We start from the raw sequence: 21,020 nt of genomic DNA, 5'->3' as shown, positions 1-21,020 counted from the left end.
CCTGCAACAAAAAATATATTTAATAACAACTCTTAATTCCGCGGCAAATTATTGTCATAAAAATATTAAGTGATAATTAAGTTAATGTCATTGTATCCAGAATCACTACAACCTTAAGAGACATTAATAAAGAGTGTTGGTTATAAAACTTAAATTTGTTATTGCCGCTAAATATAATATATCAACAATTATATTATCGTCGCTAAATCCTTTATTTGTTATCTGTCATCTTTCCTACAAATGTCAGCTAAGACACTTGAAGCAAAAGGTGTGAAATGTTAGATACCCCTGTTTTGAATTTCGACTTCTTGATCATCGAGCGTTTAAAACCTAGGATCCCAATTTCATTGGCAACACCCAATCCGCGATCATTATGCAGCTTCCTAAGGCTAGCACTTGCATGAGTTGGACTTTCATACTTCTTAGGGTCATTCTCCTGCGTTACATACATCCCAAACACTGTCACAGACTCGTTCACCAAACCTTTGTCCATGTACAACTTTGAGTATGGAAGAATGTACTCAAAAGTCTTGTGTTATAGTTTGGTGCATGTGAGGGGGAGACCGAATGGATAATTAGGAAGCTCACCAATGGACCTGCTGAGGTTGATGTCATTTCCATAGTTGGCATGCCAAAGGCTTGCAAAAACTACTTTGCCTTACAGAGTATTTAATAGTAAGTAAGTTGTTCATCATTTCGGCATTCAGTACCAAAATTACTTTGGCCGGTTGACATACGACTTTATATGTCTGTTTCAATTTCTTTCTTTCTTTTTTGTTGGCAAGTAGAGCATACACACACTTGGTTACTAAAATTCAAGTACAACGAAAATGATCAGATCAGCCGAATCAAGACGATGATATCAGCAGAACTATTCTCACAACCCTGCACCTATTTCTGTATTGTTCGACAACCAGCTACAATGAAAGAATTTTGGTAATATGAAATAATTATAGTAACAGTAATCATGTCACTCCTCGACTCTTGAAAAAATGTCAAAAGTTGGGAAAAAATTGTTCATTCTTTTGGCACGTGTTTAGAGGTATCCATTTCCTGTTTGTAACTTAAGGAGAAATCAACCAAACTTTGAAACTCTACACTTTCTGAATAAATGTGTACACAGAGTTAGAGATATTGAGACAGTATATGGAAGACGCAGAGGAATCTTTGCTCATACTTGAGGAATTATTAATGTTATGGAAATCCCAAACAGTTTTCTGGGATATTCATTCATTTAAATTAATACATCAAAATAAGGTGAAAGTATGATAGATTTTCATGTCTAAACAATTTGATGCTCACGGAACTACATCGTTCGCACTATAGTAATATAAGTACAGGAAGGGGATCACACAGACTAAATTAAGAATCATAATTAATATTCCAATTTCATAATCAAATCTTCAACTAATGAAAGAGTAATACTAACATAAAAGACTATGGTATGTTGTTTTTGGTCCTAAATTCTACGAGAAAGTAATTTGAACATAAAATTTGAACATCTCGGGTCCCAAAACAGCCCAATTTCATCACCGACCCCCAATCTGTTATTGTTGAACAATTCAATGCACGAAAGAGCACAGTCATCGTTGCACAGCTTCCATAAGTAAACACGTTCACCTTCATACTTGTTAGGAGCATTATCCTCCGTTACATCCCACACTTGAACATACACCCCGCACCCGTTCACCAAAATTTTGGCGAGGTCCAATGTCCAGTACCGAATAATGTACTCAAACGTCTCGATATATGGAATCAAGAGGGCTCCTGCCTCAACCTCATAACTGGTAATCTTTATCTTGATCTGCCATGGGTTTTGTAGATCGATTTTGGGAGGAGGGTACATATCCCTAATCTCAATTAGTTCTCGAGTCACTACATATGGAGTGTTGTTACGTTTGCAAGCTTCTTCTTCTTCTTTTGATGGAAAAAAATTGTAAAAGAAGGTCTTCTTAAGGCTAAGGAATATCTTTTGATCAGACATTGAAGAAACAATACAATTCACCAAAAAAGTATTACGCACAGAGAGATAGAGAGAGGCAGGAAATTAAGCTTGAATTTATAAGAGTAAACTCTAGGTTTTAAATTATTTTCCTACTTTGAGAGGGAAACAGAAAAAATAATTTTAAATTATTTTCCTACTTTGAGAGGGAAATAGAAAAAAATAATATTATTTTTGGTGTGAAAATTTTCAAATTATTTTTATTTTGACGAATTTAAGAAGATAAAAGGTGTTAATTGGCATTTAACTAAAACTTGTGAATCAGATTTGGAAAAATTTTGTTCGACTTTTATTTAACCATAAATTAGATTGTCCATTCACCGTTTTTTGTCCAGTAAAGAAAATCCTTATATGTTAAACACCTAGTTCTGGATTTTGTTGGAATTCAAAAATCACAAGTAAAATTATCGACTTAAACAGACTTTCAACACCGTAAATTAACTAACAAATTGTTTATTACCAAAAGTCCACCAGGATTTCTTCTTTTACGTGACTAACATAGAGAGGAGATTCCAACTCTGAATCGTAAATCGTTGCTGCAAATCCCAATCTGATTTCGACATTCGAACTTGGTGTCTGTTTGAAATTAACAGAGATATTCCCAGCACTGGAACACTTATGAACCAGACCCGAATTATGAAGATCAAACAAACCTAAAAGACCTTGTTTAAGAGCAATAGCAATACAATCCTCCGGTAATCCGTTGTGAAATCAAGATGACAGAATGTAACAGAGCGATCCTTCTGACATACAAGGCAATGTAACAAGGAATCCTTCTTTGAATTTCTGAATGCACAGATATCGATGTTAATATGGTCGAATTTGGGATATATTTTCCTGCCACAGTGGTCCAAACGATATCTGGTCCAGGTCAGATGAACTTGACAGGGGTGACCGGAAGGAAGGAGACTGCCGTTATGCGTGGAGACATATAATATAGACTTCTTAGGATCAAAACAAAGGTAAGCACTTTGATTTTGTGAGCATCCAAGAGACAAACATGTGCTGGAGAGAGGGTTGCAATTTGTTTTGGTTATAAGGCCTTAACCATGGGTAACACAAACAACCAAAGACCCGAAGCTCATATAGCTAGTCCAAAATAGGGAGACTGATTCTCTAAATTCTGGTCGGTAAAGAGATTAATCAAGTAGGATGCGGTAGCAAAGGCATAGGACCAAAATTTAAGAAGGAGATTTGCATTGTGTAATAGGGTGATCGATACTTGTCTCAACAATATGGCGATAACGACGTTCAACGTTTGCATTATCACTACTAAAAAAAAGGCCAAAAAGAGACCTAGAAATGGAGACCTCAAAAATAGGTCAATATTAAGAGACCTCATGAGGTCGCTATTTAAATTAATATCTTTTATTTATTTTTTTAATGTAGGAGAGACCTCGTGAGGTCAATTTAATGATTTTTTTTTACCTCACTTATTTAAAAATTTTAAATTTTTAATCTAATTCTCATAAAATTAGAGACCTCATGAGGTTTCTAATTTTTTAAATATTCAATTAAATTAAATTATTATTTTTAATTTAACAAGTAGAGACCTCATGAGGTCTATACTTGTTAAATTAAAAATAATAATTTAATTTAATTGAATATTTAAAAACATAGAGACCTCATAAGGTCTCTTAAACAAAACAAAAAACCTAGCCAAAATTAAAATAGCTCTCTTTCTTTCCTCTCTCTTAATTTGTCGTCGACCGCCTCTCTCTCTTTCTCACTGACCTCGTCGACCCTCTCTCTGTATCGTCTCTCTTTCTCGTCGACCCTCTCTCGCTGTATCGTCTCTCTCTCTCTCATCGCTCATCGCCAGCTCTCCGCCGCCAGCAGTCGTGCTTCAGCAGGTGGAGGTCACGCTGCAAGAACGGAAGTAGTTGTAGGTTCCTTCATGGTGCTGGGCCTGGTGAAGGTGAAGTTGGGTCACCAAACAAGTTTGAGATGATGGAACATTGACAAGAACTTCTCAGATCTAAGTCTGCTCACCAGCAAAGACTAGCCACAGCTTCTCAGCTCATGGCTTCTTCTAACTTTCCTCTCTCTCCCATGACTGCTAACAAATGCATGAACTTTCTTCAGCAGCAACAGTTGCAGTCTGCTGAAAGCCGAAGGTTTGAACGCCACCCCCCTCTTTTCTTCTTACTGTTTTTATGGTATTAAATTTTTTTTGGAACTTTGGACTAATTCTTGATGTGAAATTTCTACAGGGCAGCTGCTGCATTGATGATGGGTGATGACATGCACAAATTGAGCAGAAGTCGTTTTGAAAGAGGGGATTTTGGACTGAATGGTGGAGTTGGAATAACAAATCCACGTTCAAGGCAAATTTACTTGACATTTCCAGCTGATAGTACTTTCAAAGAAGAGGATGTTTCCAATTATTTCAGGTATTATTGGTTTGAAAAAAACAATGTATTAAAGTTGTTCCCCTCATTTTGAAGTTTTGGTTTCTTTAATCTTGTTATTCTTGATTTTCTAGCACTTATGGGCCTGTTCAAGATGTGAGGATTCCATATCCGCAAAAGAGGATGTTTGGTTTTGTTACATTTGTTTATCCGGAGACTGTGAAGACCATTCTTGCCAAAGGAAATCCTAATTTTGTATGTGATGCTAGGGTGCTTGTCAAGCCTTACAAAGAGAAGGGCAAAGTCCCAGAGAAGTTTAGGTATTAATCCTTTTTATCACAACTACTTACTTATTGTGAATTTTATATTCTTTAAATTGATTAATTTGATGTTGGGATTGAAATTGCAGGAAGCAACACCAACAGCAACAGCAGGAAGCAACACCAACAGCAGGAAGCAACACCAACAGCATATTGATATTTGGTGTTTGTTTTGTTACAGATAATGGTTTTGCACTCAATTATGGATCTTTTTGTTAACTTTATAATTTTGTGATGGGAATTATTTGTTTTGTGAATACATGATAACGTTGGAATGTATTATATAACTTATGGATATCATGGTTTTTGTTTAATATATAATTATGTTGAAGTGAGTTGCAATTGATTTGATTTGGGTACTGAATTAAAATGATAGGTGATGAGAAGCCGCAGAAATAATAATTTTCTGTCAGTTTTTTTCCAGAAAAAGAGACCTCATGAGGTCTCTTTTTTGCATTAATTATCCAGATATTTCATAATAGAGACCTCATGAGGTCTCTTTTTTGCATTAATTTTTCCAGATATTTCATTATAGAACCTCATGAGGTCTCTATTTTCCATTTTCTATTTTATAAATGCAGAAAAGAGACCTCATGAGGTCTCCCTTTTGTATTAATTTTTTCAGCTATTTCATAATAGAGACTTCATCATGTCTCTAATTAACATTTTACATTTTATAAATGCATAAAAGAGATCTCATGAGGTCTTTTTTCTGCATTATATTTTCCGTAAATTTCATTATGGAGACCTCACGAGGTCTCAAAAAATAAATGCAGAAAAGAGACCTTATGAGGTCTCTCCTTTAAAATAATATAAATTAAATTAAATAATATCTTAGCGACCTAATGAGGTCTCTTTATTAAAATATAAAATTAAATAATATAATAAATTTGTGACCTCATGAGGTCTCTATATAAAAAATATAAAATTAAATTAAATAATACAATAGTGACCTCATGAGGTCTCTTTTTTGTAAAAAATCAGATAATTTGTTGGTGACCTCGTGAGGTCTCCGTTTGGCGACCTCATGAGGTGTCTGTAAAAAAGTGACCTGCATTTTACTGACCTAGCGTTGAGGTCTCTTTTTCGGTCTCTTTTTCCCGAAAAGAGACCTCGTGAGGTCTCTTTTCTTGGTCTCTTTTTGGCCTTTTTATAGTAGTGTATGTTCAGGAGTATGTGGAGGAGTTAGGAGGTGAGATATTCCATTGTCTTCAAAGAAGGACCTGAGATGGATGAACTCACTACCATTGTCAGAATAAAAGGAGATGATGGGCTTTTGGAAGAGCTTTTCTAAAACTTTCTTAAATTTGGGAAACATAAAGGATACATCAGGTTTTCGTTTTATGGGAAAGAACCGGTGTATTTTGTATAATGACCAACAAATATTAAATAAAATTGAAAATCATCTACTGAAATTTCCGGTGAAGGACCTCAAACATCTGAATAAATGTATTCCAAAGGAGCATTGCTCTTTATTGTAGAGTTATAGAAAGGAAACTTATGCATTTCACTGCATTTACAGGAACTACAAAAGAAGGAGTTTTCTAAAGAGGATGAAATAGCTAAAAGCTTGAAAACTTGACGAAGAGTGGGAGAGGATGAATGACCGAGACATCAATACCAATTAGAAGCACTTTAGCCTCTGCTGGGGTTCAAATCTCAATGGATGAGCTCTTCCTTCATGCTCGTTATGGACTTTCAGCCGATCATAACACTATCACTGCAACTCTACGTGCCAGAGAAACTCCAGTGAAATTTTAAGAGCTTCATAAGAAGCTCCTTCATTTTGAACAGAATCTCATTCGTTCATCTTCCTTTACCACAGTTCCAATTACAACAAATTTTGCTGCCAAACAATCATATGACTATTAGCTTCCTTCTTGTAATAAGTCAAAGCTTTGACTTTGTTTGCTACCAGTTCATCTGACAGGGGATTGGAATTTGCTTAAAGTAACCGTCTTTATGATAATACGTATGTTAAATTTGACAAGATTCAAAAATGAATTCATGAGAAGATATAATAGTTAGGAGGATAATTTTTCATTGGTTAAAAAAAGTCAAGATAACACCTTTTGTGAACCATAAAATGGTTTCACAAGGTAGATCTTGACATTTTGACATATTCTGATGTGATGGATGACATCAATAGGAAGAATTCACTCCTATAAATAGGTAGCTTCCAATTTATTTGTAACACACCTCTCACTTGCCTTCTCATCTCGTAAGGCATTTGTTCTTCTTTCTCTCTTGTACTATTTCACTTGTACTCTTTTTGAGTGAAATAAATATTGGTTGGTTGTGTCCGAGGAGTAGGCAAAAGAAAACAAAAGTTTGCCGACCTCATTAGTTCCTGGTGTTCTTTTTATTGTTGTCTCATTTACTATTTATTAGCTACCTTAAATATGACAGTTGTGATTCCATCACTCTCTCTATATTTGTCTTCCGCAACAATTGGTATCAGAGCCAAGGTATTATCTGAGAATACTCTATGGTTGCAGCATAGTCTGAACTTCCACATCAGAAAATTTTTTACTTTGGTCACTGCATTGTTAGCGAGTAAATAGTATTTGTAGTAAAATGGGAGACAAGAAAAATGATGAGTCCACATCGAGTGTCAATAATACGTCATGATTGTCATCTTCACTTATGATAAGAATGGTGTGAAGTGTGAAATTTGCAGTTGAAATTTTTGATGAGTCAGGACATTTCGGAATGTGGCAAGGCGAGGTCCTTGATGTTATTTTTCAACAAGGGCTATATATTGTAATAGAAGAAAAGAAACCAGACGGTGTAGGAGAAGAAGATTGGAAGATTATCAATCGTGTTGCTTGCGGTACCATCCAATTTTACCTTACAAGAGAACAAACGTATCCACACACGAAGAAAACATCTGCAAATAAATTATGGAATTCATTGGAGGAGAAATTCTTGAAGAAAAGCAATCAAAATAAACTTTACATGAAAACAAGACTGTTACGCTTCACTTATATTCCTGGTAGCACAATGAATGATCATATCACCAACTTTAATAAGTTGGTGACAAATTTGCTGAATATGGACGTGACTTTTACGGATGGAATTGTTAAGTTCACTTCCCCATGAGTTTGAGAATCTTTAAACGACTCTACTGCATGGGAATGATGAAGTATCTCTCAAAGAAGTTTGTTCTGCCTTATATTGTTATTAACAAAGAAAGAGAGAAAAACAAAAAGGTGGAGAAGCAGAAGCACTGATTCCGAGAGGTCGTTCTCAAAATCATATGAGAATAAAGAAAGAGAGATCCAAATCAAGATCAAGACTCAGCAAAGAAGAATGTACCTTTTGCCGAGAAAAAAAACACTAGAAGAAAGACTGCCCAAAGTTGAATAGCAAAGTCAAATCAAATAATGGGAAGGCTGTCATGGATTCAAATGTGGATGATTGTAATGACTCCGATTACTCACTAGTTATAACATATCCATACAAATCATTTGATGTATGGTTGATGGACTCAACTTTTAGCTATCATATATGTCCCAATCGGGACTGGTTTGTTGATTTACAAGAAGGAAAATGTAGAGTTATTCACACCGCAAACAATAATCCTCTAACCGCAATGGTGTTGGTTTAACCCGATTAAGGAACAATGATGGATTAAGTAGAATATTAATAGATGTTCGATATGTACCATATTTGAAAAAAAATCTCATTTCTATAAGAGCCCTAGAGTCAAAAGGGTTCAAAGTCATTACAAATAATGGCGTGATTAGAATATGCTCTAGTGCACTGGTGGTAATGAAGACAATTCAAAGAAATAATAACATGTACTACTATCAATGTAGTACAATTATTGGGACAACGACAACAACATCCAATGACGACAAGGAGGCAGAAATGACCAAGCTGTGACATATGCGCTTGGGACATGCTGGGGGAAAATCCTCAAAAACTTCATCAGATCAAGGATTGCTAAAATGAGTAAAAACTTGCAAGTTGGAGTTTTGCGAGCATTGTCAAGGGAGAACAAACAAGAGTTAAATTTGGAACATCTATCCATAATACTAAAGGTATTTTGGATTATGCTCATTCAAATGTTTGGGGTGATTCCAAAACACCTTCATTAGGTGGGAAACACTATTTTGTAACCTTTGTTGATGACTTCTATAGAAGATTGTGGGTGTATACGATGAAAATAAAAGATGAAATATTGGGAATTTTTCTCAAATGGAAGGCGATGATAGAAACTCACTCAAAGTGGCAGAAAGATCAAGTGTCTTCGCATAGACAATGGTGGAGGATACAAAAATGATCTTTTTAAGAAAATTTGTGAGGAAAATGACATCGTTAGACATTTCACCGTCAGAAATACACCATAACAGAATGGAGTGGCAGAACGCATGAACCGAACTTTGCTGGAGAAGGTTCAGTGTATGTTGTCCAATGCTGGCTTGGGCAAAGAATTTTGGGCTGAGGCAATATCATATGCAGGCTACCTCATTAATCGTCTACCATATGATGCTATTGGTGGGAAGACTCCATTTGAAAAATGGTATGGAAAACCTACTAAAAATATGGTTCTGTATATCTAGTTGGTTCAATTGCATATTATCATGTAAGAGAGTCAAAATTGGACCCAAGAGCAAAGAAAACTTTATTTATGGTAATTACTTTTGGAGTCAAATGATACTATGCATGGTGTCCAAAGACAAGAAAATTATTTTCAGCATGGATGTTAGCTTTGATGAATCTGCCTTGACAAATAAGGTAACAGTTGAAGAAGTCAAACAAATTGAATAATTGATGGTGCTTCAAAGCAGGTGGAGTTTGAGGGAAAGATAATTTTTCCAACACGGGGATCAAACAAGGAAACAACAAAAGATTTTCCTCTTGAAGGAGAGACAGTCAAAGAGGAGGTTCCCTCTCAAGAACCTCAACCACAACTTGAATCAATAGCAACCAGCAAGCCAAAAGGACTAAAAGAAAACCTGCTTGACTCACAGATATGGTGGTGTGTGCTAACTCAATTGCAACCGATGACATTCCTACCACTTATAAAGACGCAATCCAAAGTTCACAAGAAAATAAGTGGAGGATTTCCATGGAGGAAGAAATGCAGTCCCTTCGATTATCAGAATCATACATGGAGATTGGCCAATCTCCCGGAGGGCAAGAAAGCATATGGGGGCAAATGGGTATTTGCAAAGAAAGAAGGATTTCCTAACCAAGAAGATGTTCGCTACAAAGCAAGATTGGTGGCCAAATGATATGCTCAAAAGGAGGGAATTGATTATAATGAGGTACTTTAATTTCTCCATTTGTGAAACACTCCTCCATTATAGTTTTGTTGGCTTTGGTAGCACAGTTGAATTTGGAACTAGTTCAGTTGGATGTAAAAACTGCATTTTTACGTGGAGACTTGGAAAGGAAATGTACATGACTCAGCCAGAAGGATTTAAAGTTGATGGAAAAGAAAATATGGTGTACAAACTAGAAAAATCGTTGTATGGATTGAAACAATCTTCTAGACAACGGTACAAATGAGTTGACAAGTTTATGTTGCAGCAAAGGTACATAAGAAGCAAATACGAATATTGTGTGTATTTGTTCAAGCTTGAAGATAATTCCTTTACATATCTTCTCCATATGTTGATGATATGTTGATAGCTTCTAAAGGTCAAGAGGAAATTGAGAAGGTAAAGATTCAACTAAGAAAGGAGTTTGAGATGAAGGATTTCGGTGAGGCAAAGAAGATTCTTGGCATGGAGTAAAAAGAGATAGACATATTTCGCAAGTTAAACATGGCATAACATAGGGGACAAATGGGAATCTGTGGCTCAATGTTCGATGTCTTAGTTTATGTCGAATTTTTTTTTTTTAAAAGAGAGAGAATATTTCGTCCATAAGCCCCGTTGTATACGGTTTGTCCGTAATTCTTTTGATACTATCTTTATAAATAATGTTCGAAGGATGTAGATTTTAAAATATTCATGTAGTTGTGGGAGAAAGGTGTTGGGATCATCATGTGCTTATTGTACATAAAGTTACCTGCCAACTTAAACAACCTAAAAATAATTATACAATTGTGTATTTGTCATTACTAGCATTATTTCTAAGACGGTTATTTGTTTGGGATGTTGTTGCTATCTTTTATATACGTTTCTTTCAGATACAGTTAACAACGTTTTTGCCATCTTTTATCCGACTTATTTGTTTATTTATTTTCGTTTAAGGTGTTAAATTTATAATTCACTTAAATGCGTTCCTTATTTTGGAATCATTTAATCGTCTTTAAGATTTGATTTACAAATATTATTTTCAAGTACTAATTTTTCATTTTGTTCTTCGTTGCATGTGAAATTCGCTCGAGTTCACCAAGAACTCATCCATTCCATGCATGTCAAGAGAGCCAAAGGGTTCAACTCCCTTTTGTCGAATTCAGCCTATTAAGTCGACGGACGGCTCTCGATATTTAAGCAATCGAAGAAAGTTGGGAAAAGACGGATTAGAAGACCCATTTTTTATTTCGTATTGTAATTATTGCGGGCATAACCCTTGTTGTCTTTTTTTTTCTTTTTCGCTATACTTATTTCGTGTTGTTAGTCTAGGACAGGTACGAAAGATAATAGACCAAAGGCCCAAAATAAAAGGGGCCACAAAGCCCAAAACAGGTGGGTCCAAAATTTCGGTCAAGGCAAACAGAATCCGGATTTTGACCCAATATCTCTCTTCCTATCTCTCTTTACATGCTTTTAAACTATCTGCTTTGTTTATTCCTTGTTAGTCTTAAAGTTAGAAAAACTCCAATTTCCCGCAAACGCCTTAAATGCTTTATCGACTTAAAATCAATAAATTTGGCAATTAATTCGCTTAGATAATAAGTTATGTAATTTAACTCTCTACTAGTCCAAATATTTTCAAGTCAAATCCAATTTTTTTTAGCCAATTATGTTAGTTGCTGGAAAACCGTTTTAGACAGATGTTTTAGGTGACTAACACCTTCCTAAAATATTAATTTGAATCCCAGTGCCTTTTAATTGTTTTCTATAGATTATTCTGTTAAGTCTTTTTGAAAGCCAATGTTTTCTTAATTTTTCTCAAAATTAAATGAAAGCTCCTAAGAAATCGAAAATCTCCAAACCAAAAATGTCTTTTCCAATTTTTTGATAAAACAAACTCCACGTGGCATAAGATCCAGAGAAGAAGAGGAAGACGAAGCGCTTGATTCTCCTATGTAAAAAGCTTTTCCTTTCTAGATTTATACAACAAAATCATGCACAAGATCATGAATTTTGCAAATAGAATCATCGAAAGGTATTACAAAACTACTCGAAATTAAATTATCCACCACTTCTTCTGCACTTCTCATCTCAATCTGCTCCACAAGTCCTTCACCAATCCACAAATCTTTCAACTCAGAGATCCATATATCTTTGTCCTTTGGATAACTTGCAAGGTAAACAAAACACGGCTTTACGTGATCTGACAATTGGTCATAACTTATTTGAAGCTCTAATAAGGATGTGCTCTTGTAGATAAATCAGAGATTCTCTAAGAATGTCCGGAGAGGCTTCTAGGAGGTGCTTGATGAGAAGTCCAACTTCTTCCGAGTTTGAGCCTTTCAAATTTGTACAAACATATGTGCATAACCTCCAGTTCAACGAGAATAACCTCCACAAGTAGATTGACTAGCTTGGAGTTAACTAGAGAGTCATCTGATTCTTCCAAAAGAGTAAAACAGAAGTTTCCTACTCTCAGAGCCACAAGTTGAAATTGCGGTAAGACAATTAACCATTTACTTTCAACCTGTGGAAATCTCTTAAATTGGCAAATACATTCCGAAGAAGCTCAAATGGAGTCCTTAATATTGATGGGAAAATCAACTCAGCATGAACCATGGGTAGGTTCTGGAGATTAACGAGGATGGCATCTAAAAGTACAATGAAAAGATCCTCGATCTTAAAGACAAAATAGGACAGTCTGGTGCACTAAGCTTTCTCATTGTTCTTAAGCCATTCGAACATATTGTACTTAGGCCACCAACGCCTAGTGGTGACAATTTCAACCTATATAAGTGAAATGAAACTATTTTGTCCAAATTAATTTAAAAGGATCACTCATATTATCCTTCCTTTTCTTCAACCCATTTAAACTCATACAAATATGGACAAAATAGGTTAACGTGCGAATTCATATTCAGCCCATATATGTGAGAAATTAAACAATTTTTTTTTCGTTTTTGGAAAACAAGAAAACTTATACCAAAAAGTTAAATCATCGATTCTTATAAGTTATAAAGATTATCTTCACCAAATAAGTTACACAAAGCAACAAACATACTTACAAGAATAAATTAATTATGTGAATGAAAAAAATAATTAAATATTATAATCAACATACCAATGATTTATTATCTTCCCCTTTTGTTTCTCCCTATGAGTATATCAGAAAGATGAATTAAATTATTTGTATTCACCTTATAAGTGACCTGACTGTATAAATATTCACTAAAACTATTTTTTTTTCTTCTTCTTTCATATAGGTATTGGAATAATATCAATACCCTATGCACTTTCCCAAGGAGGATGGTTATGTTTGATGCTACTTCTTTTAGTAGCAATTATATGTTGTTACACAGGAATACTTTTGCAAAAATGCATGAGTGTTTCACCATCAATTAAGACATATCCTGATATTGGTGAATTTGCTTTTGGTAACAAAGGAAGAATATTGATATCCATTTTCTTATATCTTGAACTATACTTTGTTGCAATTGAATTCCTCATATTAGAAGGTGATAATTTGCAAATTATTCCCAAATGCAAAAATTCATTTTGGTTGTGTTAAAATTGTTGGAAGGGAAGTAATTGTTTTATTAGTTGCTATTATCATATTGCCAACAACATGGTTGAAAAGTTTAGGTTTATTGGCTTATGTTTCTATTGGTGGAGTTTTGGCTTCCATTGTTTTGATTTTTTCAATATTTTGGGTTGGTGCAATTGATGGTATTGGATTTGAAGAAAAAGGTGTGATTTGGAGATGGGATGGATTGATAAGTGCAATAAGTATGTATACATTTGGTTATTGTGGTCATGCTGTGTTCCCAACAATATGCAATTCCATGAAGGATAGAAGCCAATTTCCCAAGGTAATAATATCTTATTCATAAATATATGTATTACTTCGGTTTCAATTTACGTGGTACTAGTTGACTAGAAATAAATCTTTAGGAAGTATATCTTTTGAAAGTTGTGGTTGTATATCGTTTCATTAAGGGTGTAAAATGTTGTTTTTCTGTTATAGAAAGATCGATAATTTTTTTTAGGACGGTAGATTAAAAATTATATAAAAATAAATCATAAAATGAGATGGAGGAAGTAATACTCCCGCACCACATAGGAAGTGTTTCAACACTTGAAAATTGAAGAGAAGTACTCCAAACCATAAAAATAGACAGAACAATACAAAAAACATACAAAAAGATTAAGAACAGAGAACTTAAAGTGAGATTCAAGAATTTTTCAATTTATAAACAAAATAATTTTCAATTGACACAATGGAGACGATCAGGCAATTTCAAAGTCAGGCTTGTTTCATGTTTTATGGTAAATGAAAGTAGCATTCTAATAATACATCAGATGGCACACACATATAATATCTCATCCGTTATAATAAAGAACACACACAATATCTCATCCGTTATAACGAAAAATAAGCACGCATACAATAACTTAATTAAGGAATATGTATGGAAGAAGGCATACATACATACATATATCATCTGATCTCTGCAAAAGAATATAAATTGTATAATATTGGAAAAAACATAACATAACATTTCTAAAATTCGTATTATACTCACATTATTAAGACCCCCAACCGTAGAATTCTACGTCAAGCTTGTCATCTCCGTTTATTTCCTCTACATATTCCTTAATTTTGAACAACGACTCTTTAAGCTGAGGGCTGAACTGTACACCAATAAGCTTTAATGACGCAATATCTCCAAAACTGTCTGGGATCTCCATAAGCTTATAACATCCATGTATAAATAGTTTCTCGAGCACGGGAAAGGATTTCTCTGCATCAACCTTCCATTCTGAAAAATTCAATCCTTCCAATTCTAAATATTTGAGATCTTGGAAAATGACATGATCTTCCATGTTCCATTCAGAAAATATCAGACGAGACAATGTTAGAGATTTGAGATTCTGGAAAGCGACATGATCTTCCATGTTCCATTCTTTCCCCTCCTCGATGATTGCATTTTTTAGAGTTAGTTCTTCAAGGTTGGGTAGTCTAGCAATACTTGAAAGTGTATCGGATGTCAGAGTGAGCTCTTTCAACATCAGCTTCTTCAAGCTCAAAGGGAAGCCATGTGTATATTCAGGGAATGAATTCTGAGGAAAAACATATAAATTGAGGACATCCAATCTTGGAAAACATATCTTCTTTGGTATTTGTTCTCTGATACAGACTTGAAGGTTTTTAAGATTAGGAAACCTTTTGAAAATATCCTCCGTGTCTTCTGAACCGAGAAGGAAGAGATTATGTAATGTTGTCAAATTTTCTAACCTTAAATCCTCATTTAACACAGTGATGACCGGATCAAACACAGCACCCCAAGTCATCTGCACAACTCGTAGCTTTGCGAGACTCCAAAAACAAGGTGATAGTAATATGATTGATCCCACCCAGTTATCCACCATCAGAGTTTCTAGATTGCAGAGGTTTGAAAATGACGGAGGGAGAGCTTTTGCCTTCATCCGAATTTTTAAGTACTTCAAATGAACGAGCATACCGATTTCATTCAGCAAAGAATCCGGCAATGTTATGCCACGCAAATCCAAACTTTTGAGAAGCCTCAAGTGTTTTAGGTGACTCCTGTAGGAAAGACAAATACTGGTCACGTCAAAGTCCTTCAGAGAGAGGAGGTGTTTAACATAGGGAATCTTCTGTTGTGGATCAAACACCGCAAAATACTCATCCAAAGGAAATACATATTTATAAGAATGAACGATAATTCCACGTGGCATAAGATCCGAAGAAGACGGAGCTTTTGAACCTCCTATGAAGTGAAGCAACTTTTCCTTTCTAGATTTTATATAACAAAAGTCATGCACAAGATCATGAATTTTGAAAATAGAATCATCGAAAGGTATTACCAAACTACTCGAAATTAACTCATCCACTACTTCTTCTGCACTTTTCATCTCAAGTCCTTGAAAAATCCACAGATCTTTCAACTCAGACATACTTATATCTTCGTCCTTTGGATAAGTTGCAAAGCAAAGCAAACACGGCTTTACATCATGTGACAAATGCTCATAACTTAATTGTATAACTTTCACAACTTCCTCTTCATCCTTAAAAATAGAGGAACTCAAATCATTCAGAACTTCAGCCCACAAAGCCTCCTTCTTTTCCTTTTTTGAAATGACTCCACCGATTAGATCAACTACTAAAGGAAGACCACCACACTTTAGAGCTATCTTTTCTCCGACATCCTTTAATTCATCAGGGCAACCTTCTTCTCCGAATACCCTTTTATTGAATAACTCCCAACTTTCTTCTGATCTTAGCAATCGAAGATAAAGAGGATCACTGTGGCATTTTCCATGCAACGCAATTTCCTTTTTCCAACTTGTTAAAATCACTCTGCTTCCTTCATGAAATTTAGGAAAAGGTCTCATTAGCTCATCTAATGTATCAGTATCCCACATGTCATCCAAGACAATAAGGTACCGTTTCCCAAATAATTTTCTCCGCAGCTTATCAGCAACATCATCATCTATGTCATGATCCTCATTGAATCTTTCTTTCAAACCAATAACTTGATTGAAAATTTTCTGCAACAACTTTTTCTCATTACGTTCCTGGTCGACTGTGCACCTAGCACAAACGTTGAAATGATCAACAATGGACTTATCATTATACACTCTGTAAGCCAAAGTAGTTTTTCCAAGCCCAGGCATGCCGACTATGGAAATGACATCTATCTCATCTGGTCCGCTGGTGAGCTTCCTAATTATCCACTCTGTCTCCTCCTAAAAACCTACAATTATTTTACCAACTATACTCGATGAGTGTCTTTCAACCGGCTTGTTGGGAGCGTTTGCAACAATAATACCGCTTCTCTTGGAGATCTTTTCTTGAACCTGTTTTTTGACAAGCTTGATCTTTTCAATGGTATCAGGAAGTATGAAGATAAGCTGCAATAAACCATGATCTCGGGCAAGAATTGAGTTAATGGCATGTTGCATCTCATGTGCCAAATCTAGAACACGAGTCCAAAGATCTTTATGCAACTCTTGCTCAGCATAATCGAACAACGATCTTATGATTTCCAGGTCTTGTTTCACCTGCTTAATTTCTTCTTTTATCAAAGAAACTGAATAAGCATTGGAATAGGCCAAGTCTTTTAAGTTTGTGAGCAGAAGAGTCATGAAGAGAGGTCCATCACTCATGGGGAAGGGGACCTGAGATGAGTCTGCACGAGCTTTTAAGAAATCATTCTTGAGATCAACCTTCAAGAGTTCAATGTTTTCCAGCAAGTTTAGATTTGAACCACATGCTTCATTCATGTTCTCTTCTAAGTTACGAAGAAAAACAAATACCTCCTTGGTAAGTTGTATAACTCGTGCCAAGAGAACAAACAATTTGTCATGATGAATAACGGCCTTGAGCCGATCAGTAAGAATAATCAATAGGAACTCTATCATGACATGAATGTTATACGTTGAAGCGCTAGGAGTAACAACAGTAATAACCATGTGCTCTTGTAGATGAATTAGAGATTCTCTAAGAATGTCCGGAGAGGCTTCTAGGAGCTGCTTGATGAAAAATCCAACTTCTTCCGACTTTGAACCTTTGAAATTTGTACAACATAGGTGCATAACATCCAGTGAAACCGGAATTATCTTCAATAGTAGATCGACTAGCATGGAATTGACTTGAGAGACTACATGTTCATTGTCATCTTCTTCATCTGTTTTATCAAGTTGAGAAGACAAAAGGACAAAACAGAAGTGTCCTACTCTCTCCGCCATAAGTTGAAACTGTGGTAAGACATATTCGATTGTCTCATACTCAACACAACCATTTACTTTCAGCGCATGGAAACCTCTTAAATTGCCAAATAGATTCTGAAGAAGCTCATATTGAGTCATTGATGGGGAAATCAACTCAACACGAACCTTGGGTAGGTTATGGAGATTCACGAGGAGTACGTCCAAAAGTTCAACCAACTGATCCTCATTCATGGCAGCAGAATGATGATGATCTGAGATTTTAGAACTTGTGATATCTTCAAGGAGGCGAGGAACGACGTGATCTGTTAATTTAACCATCATGTCATCTCCACTACTCTGATGAAAAAGTGATTGAACCAGAACATGAATCTCGTATGATATACAAGACATTTCAGTATCCGAAATGTAATAACATAGCTGTAAACATGCCAACAAAAATTTCAGCTCTTCAACTTGATCTTGTTCATTCTTTAACCTCTCTACGAAATCCTTAAGATCGACAATGTCCTTGTGAAGTAGAGCAGATGATACCTGCTAAAAGACCAAATGTATATCAAATGATGATCTATTTATTTAGCAATATAATATAATATAATTCTTATCAACAACAACAACAAAAAGTCTACAATGAACTTAGGCTATTCATCAACACACAAATTTCATACTCATTCAGAAAGTGCCACAACAGATCTATTATGAGCACTTCATTAATAAAATACTATCATGTTACTCTGGATGTATTAATCAAACAAGGGTGGAAATAAAAATAACGATAGCAGAATAGCAACATACACAAAACAAATAATCACAACAACATAACAAAGTAGGATCCGTAGAGGGTAGATCGTACACAAACGTTACTCCTACCCAGTGGCGGAGCCACCTTATAGTTAGCGAGTTCATTCGAAATCCCTTCGTCGGAAAATTATATTATTTACACAGGCTTAAAATAATTTTTTAGGTATATAAAGTAAATGTCAAACCCCCTTTCGTGTGTCTATTTTTTCAGATTTTGAACCAACTTATTAAAAATCCTGCTCCGGCACTGCTCCTACCTCATAGGTAGATAGACTATTTCTGATACTCGGTTCAAGAAAAACAAATCAAAAGTATGCAATCCCAAAAAGGAAGCAACAGAAATACAAGAAACAACAGACGATAACAAAATTAGAAGATAGTAATCAAAGAGAAACTACAACAAATTAAAACAGAAAATAACATACCAATGAGTTGCTTGCTAATTTCTCTGTTTCCATGTATGCAATTCCCAAAATTACTCTGCTAATTAATTAACACCACAAATATTTTGTAAAGAAAGAAAGTATTAATACCCAAATATTCTTCAATAATCATATCTTAAAGTTGACAAAATGTTTTAAGTACGGGAAAATGGCCTGATATACCCCTACTTGTAAACAAATGACTAACATATATCTTTTTCCTCTAACGGAAATGAAAAAAAAAAAAAATTTAATCTAAATTTTTATTATTTTTTCTAAAAAAAATAATCCTATATGAGTAAATTTAATCCTCGTCAAACATATTTTTTTGATTTTTTTTGTTTCAATGATTAATTTATAATTATTATTTTGATAATCAAATTTATTTATGTTTCACTAATATTCTTGTAAAACTTATTGTAGATGACTAAATTTTTTCTTCGAATACGAAATTAAATTACAATACATACAAAAGAAATATTTTAATTTTTTTCTTTAAACTAAGGAATGTAAGAAAAAATAAAATAAGAATAAGAAACTCAAATAATTATAATAAAAGAAGTCAAAAAATAATTTATGTATGAAAAAAATTAAAATATACTTTGAACTTTGATAGAAGAATCATATATACGCCTAAATAATTTTTCTTTTTAAATTTGAAGGAATAAATATAAATTTAAAACTAATTTTTTAACTTCCGTTAAATGAAGGGTATATGTGAGCCATTTTGTAACGCCAGGGATATATGCGAGCCGTTTGTATAACGGTAAAGGCATATATGAGTCACTTTTATAACGAGGGGTATATCAGCTCTAAATGACAAAGTTGAGGGGTATGTCAGACCCTTATCCCTTTAAGTAATTAATTGGCTAAACACAAACTTCAAAGGTCACCTAATAGAAAGAAGATTTAAAAATTACTCTAATAATTCATTGACTTATCCTTTTTAATATTATATTCCCTTGTATATTAGCTATCAGTTTTTATTTTTAAACATTATATCATCTTAATAATTAATTGTGAAAGTCATATGCACGTCTCTGGTATTATAATATTTAATTATATACTCCACCTGTTGAGATTCGTTTGATCAATTGTAAAAATTAACTGTCATAATCAATTGTGATAAATATAATATTTTATACTACACTTGATTTGAGATCTGACCTAGTATTATTTTTTGTGGGGTTGCTATTAGTAATATTTATACTCCACTTATTTTGAAATTGATCTTGTAAATAAAACGACAGCGAAATAAATCACAGAAAATAGCAAGGTAAAATGTCTATAAGGGTGGTTGATGAGAACCCTCATGTGTCAGGTTCAAACAATTTGTACAACATATGTGCATAACATCCAGTGAAATCAGAATTATCTTCAAAAGTAGATCGACTAGCATGGAATTGACTTGAGACACTCATCTGTTTTATCTTCTGTTTTGATGAAGTGTCTCAAGTCAATTCCATAAGACACTTCATCAAAACAGAGACAATTTTATCAAAAGTACAAAACAGAAGTGTCCAACTCTCTCCGCCATAAGTTAAAACTGCGATAAGACATATTTGATTGTCTCATACTCAAAGTAACATTTCTCAACTTAACGCCTTCAGTATACATCTGAATTTTTTAAAAATAAAATATATGTTATGTGGAATACATTTATACTAGTCTTGTAAATTTTTTTAAAAACATACTATTTTGATAAGTTGCCAAAAAGAACGAATACCTCCTTGGTAAGTTGTCTAACACGTGCCAAGGGAACAAACAATTTGTCATGACGAATAACAATGGCCTTGAGCCCATCAGTAAGAATAATCAATAGGAACTCTATCATGACATGAACCAGAGATTCTCTAAGAATGTCCGGAGAGGCTTCTAGGAGCTGCTTGATGAAACGTCCAACTTCTTCCGACTTTGAACCTTTCAAATTTGTACAACAAATTTTATAATCAACATACCAATGATTTGTTATCTTCCTCTTTTGTTTGTCCTTCATTTTCCTTTCCTCTTTCCATTCTCACTAATCAAGACAAAGTAGTTCAAAAAAAAATCCTTCCTTTCAACTTCTCAGGTGAAACAATTTGCTATAAAACTAAAAAGGAAAATTAAAGGTGTAAATA

The 21,020-nt window shown here is 34.4% G+C and overlaps 1 protein-coding gene and 1 pseudogene across 1 annotated transcript; one reads left to right on the top strand and one right to left on the bottom strand.

The window, feature by feature from the left end:
• Positions 1 to 3,855: 3,855 nt before the first annotated feature.
• Positions 3,856 to 4,892, top strand: LOC104647593 (zinc finger CCCH domain-containing protein 53-like). Its single transcript, XM_026030960.2, has 4 exons — positions 3,856 to 4,119; positions 4,216 to 4,395; positions 4,488 to 4,673; positions 4,763 to 4,892. Exons 1-4 carry the CDS (start codon positions 4,025 to 4,027, stop codon positions 4,890 to 4,892), a joined length of 591 nt encoding a protein of 196 aa, XP_025886745.2. The 5' UTR covers positions 3,856 to 4,024.
• Positions 4,893 to 14,398: 9,506 nt separating this feature from the next.
• On the bottom strand, positions 14,399 to 19,011 carry LOC101267895 (putative late blight resistance protein homolog R1A-3; annotated as a pseudogene).
• Between the last annotated feature and the right edge of the window lie 2,009 nt (positions 19,012 to 21,020).

This window comes from Solanum lycopersicum, chromosome 5 (assembly GCF_036512215.1).
Source record: "Solanum lycopersicum chromosome 5, SLM_r2.1".
In the NCBI taxonomy this organism is placed as follows: Eukaryota; Viridiplantae; Streptophyta; class Magnoliopsida; order Solanales; family Solanaceae; genus Solanum; species Solanum lycopersicum.
The sequence above is the reverse complement of the archived record's forward strand: the minus strand, read 5'-3'. Positions and strand labels throughout refer to the sequence as shown.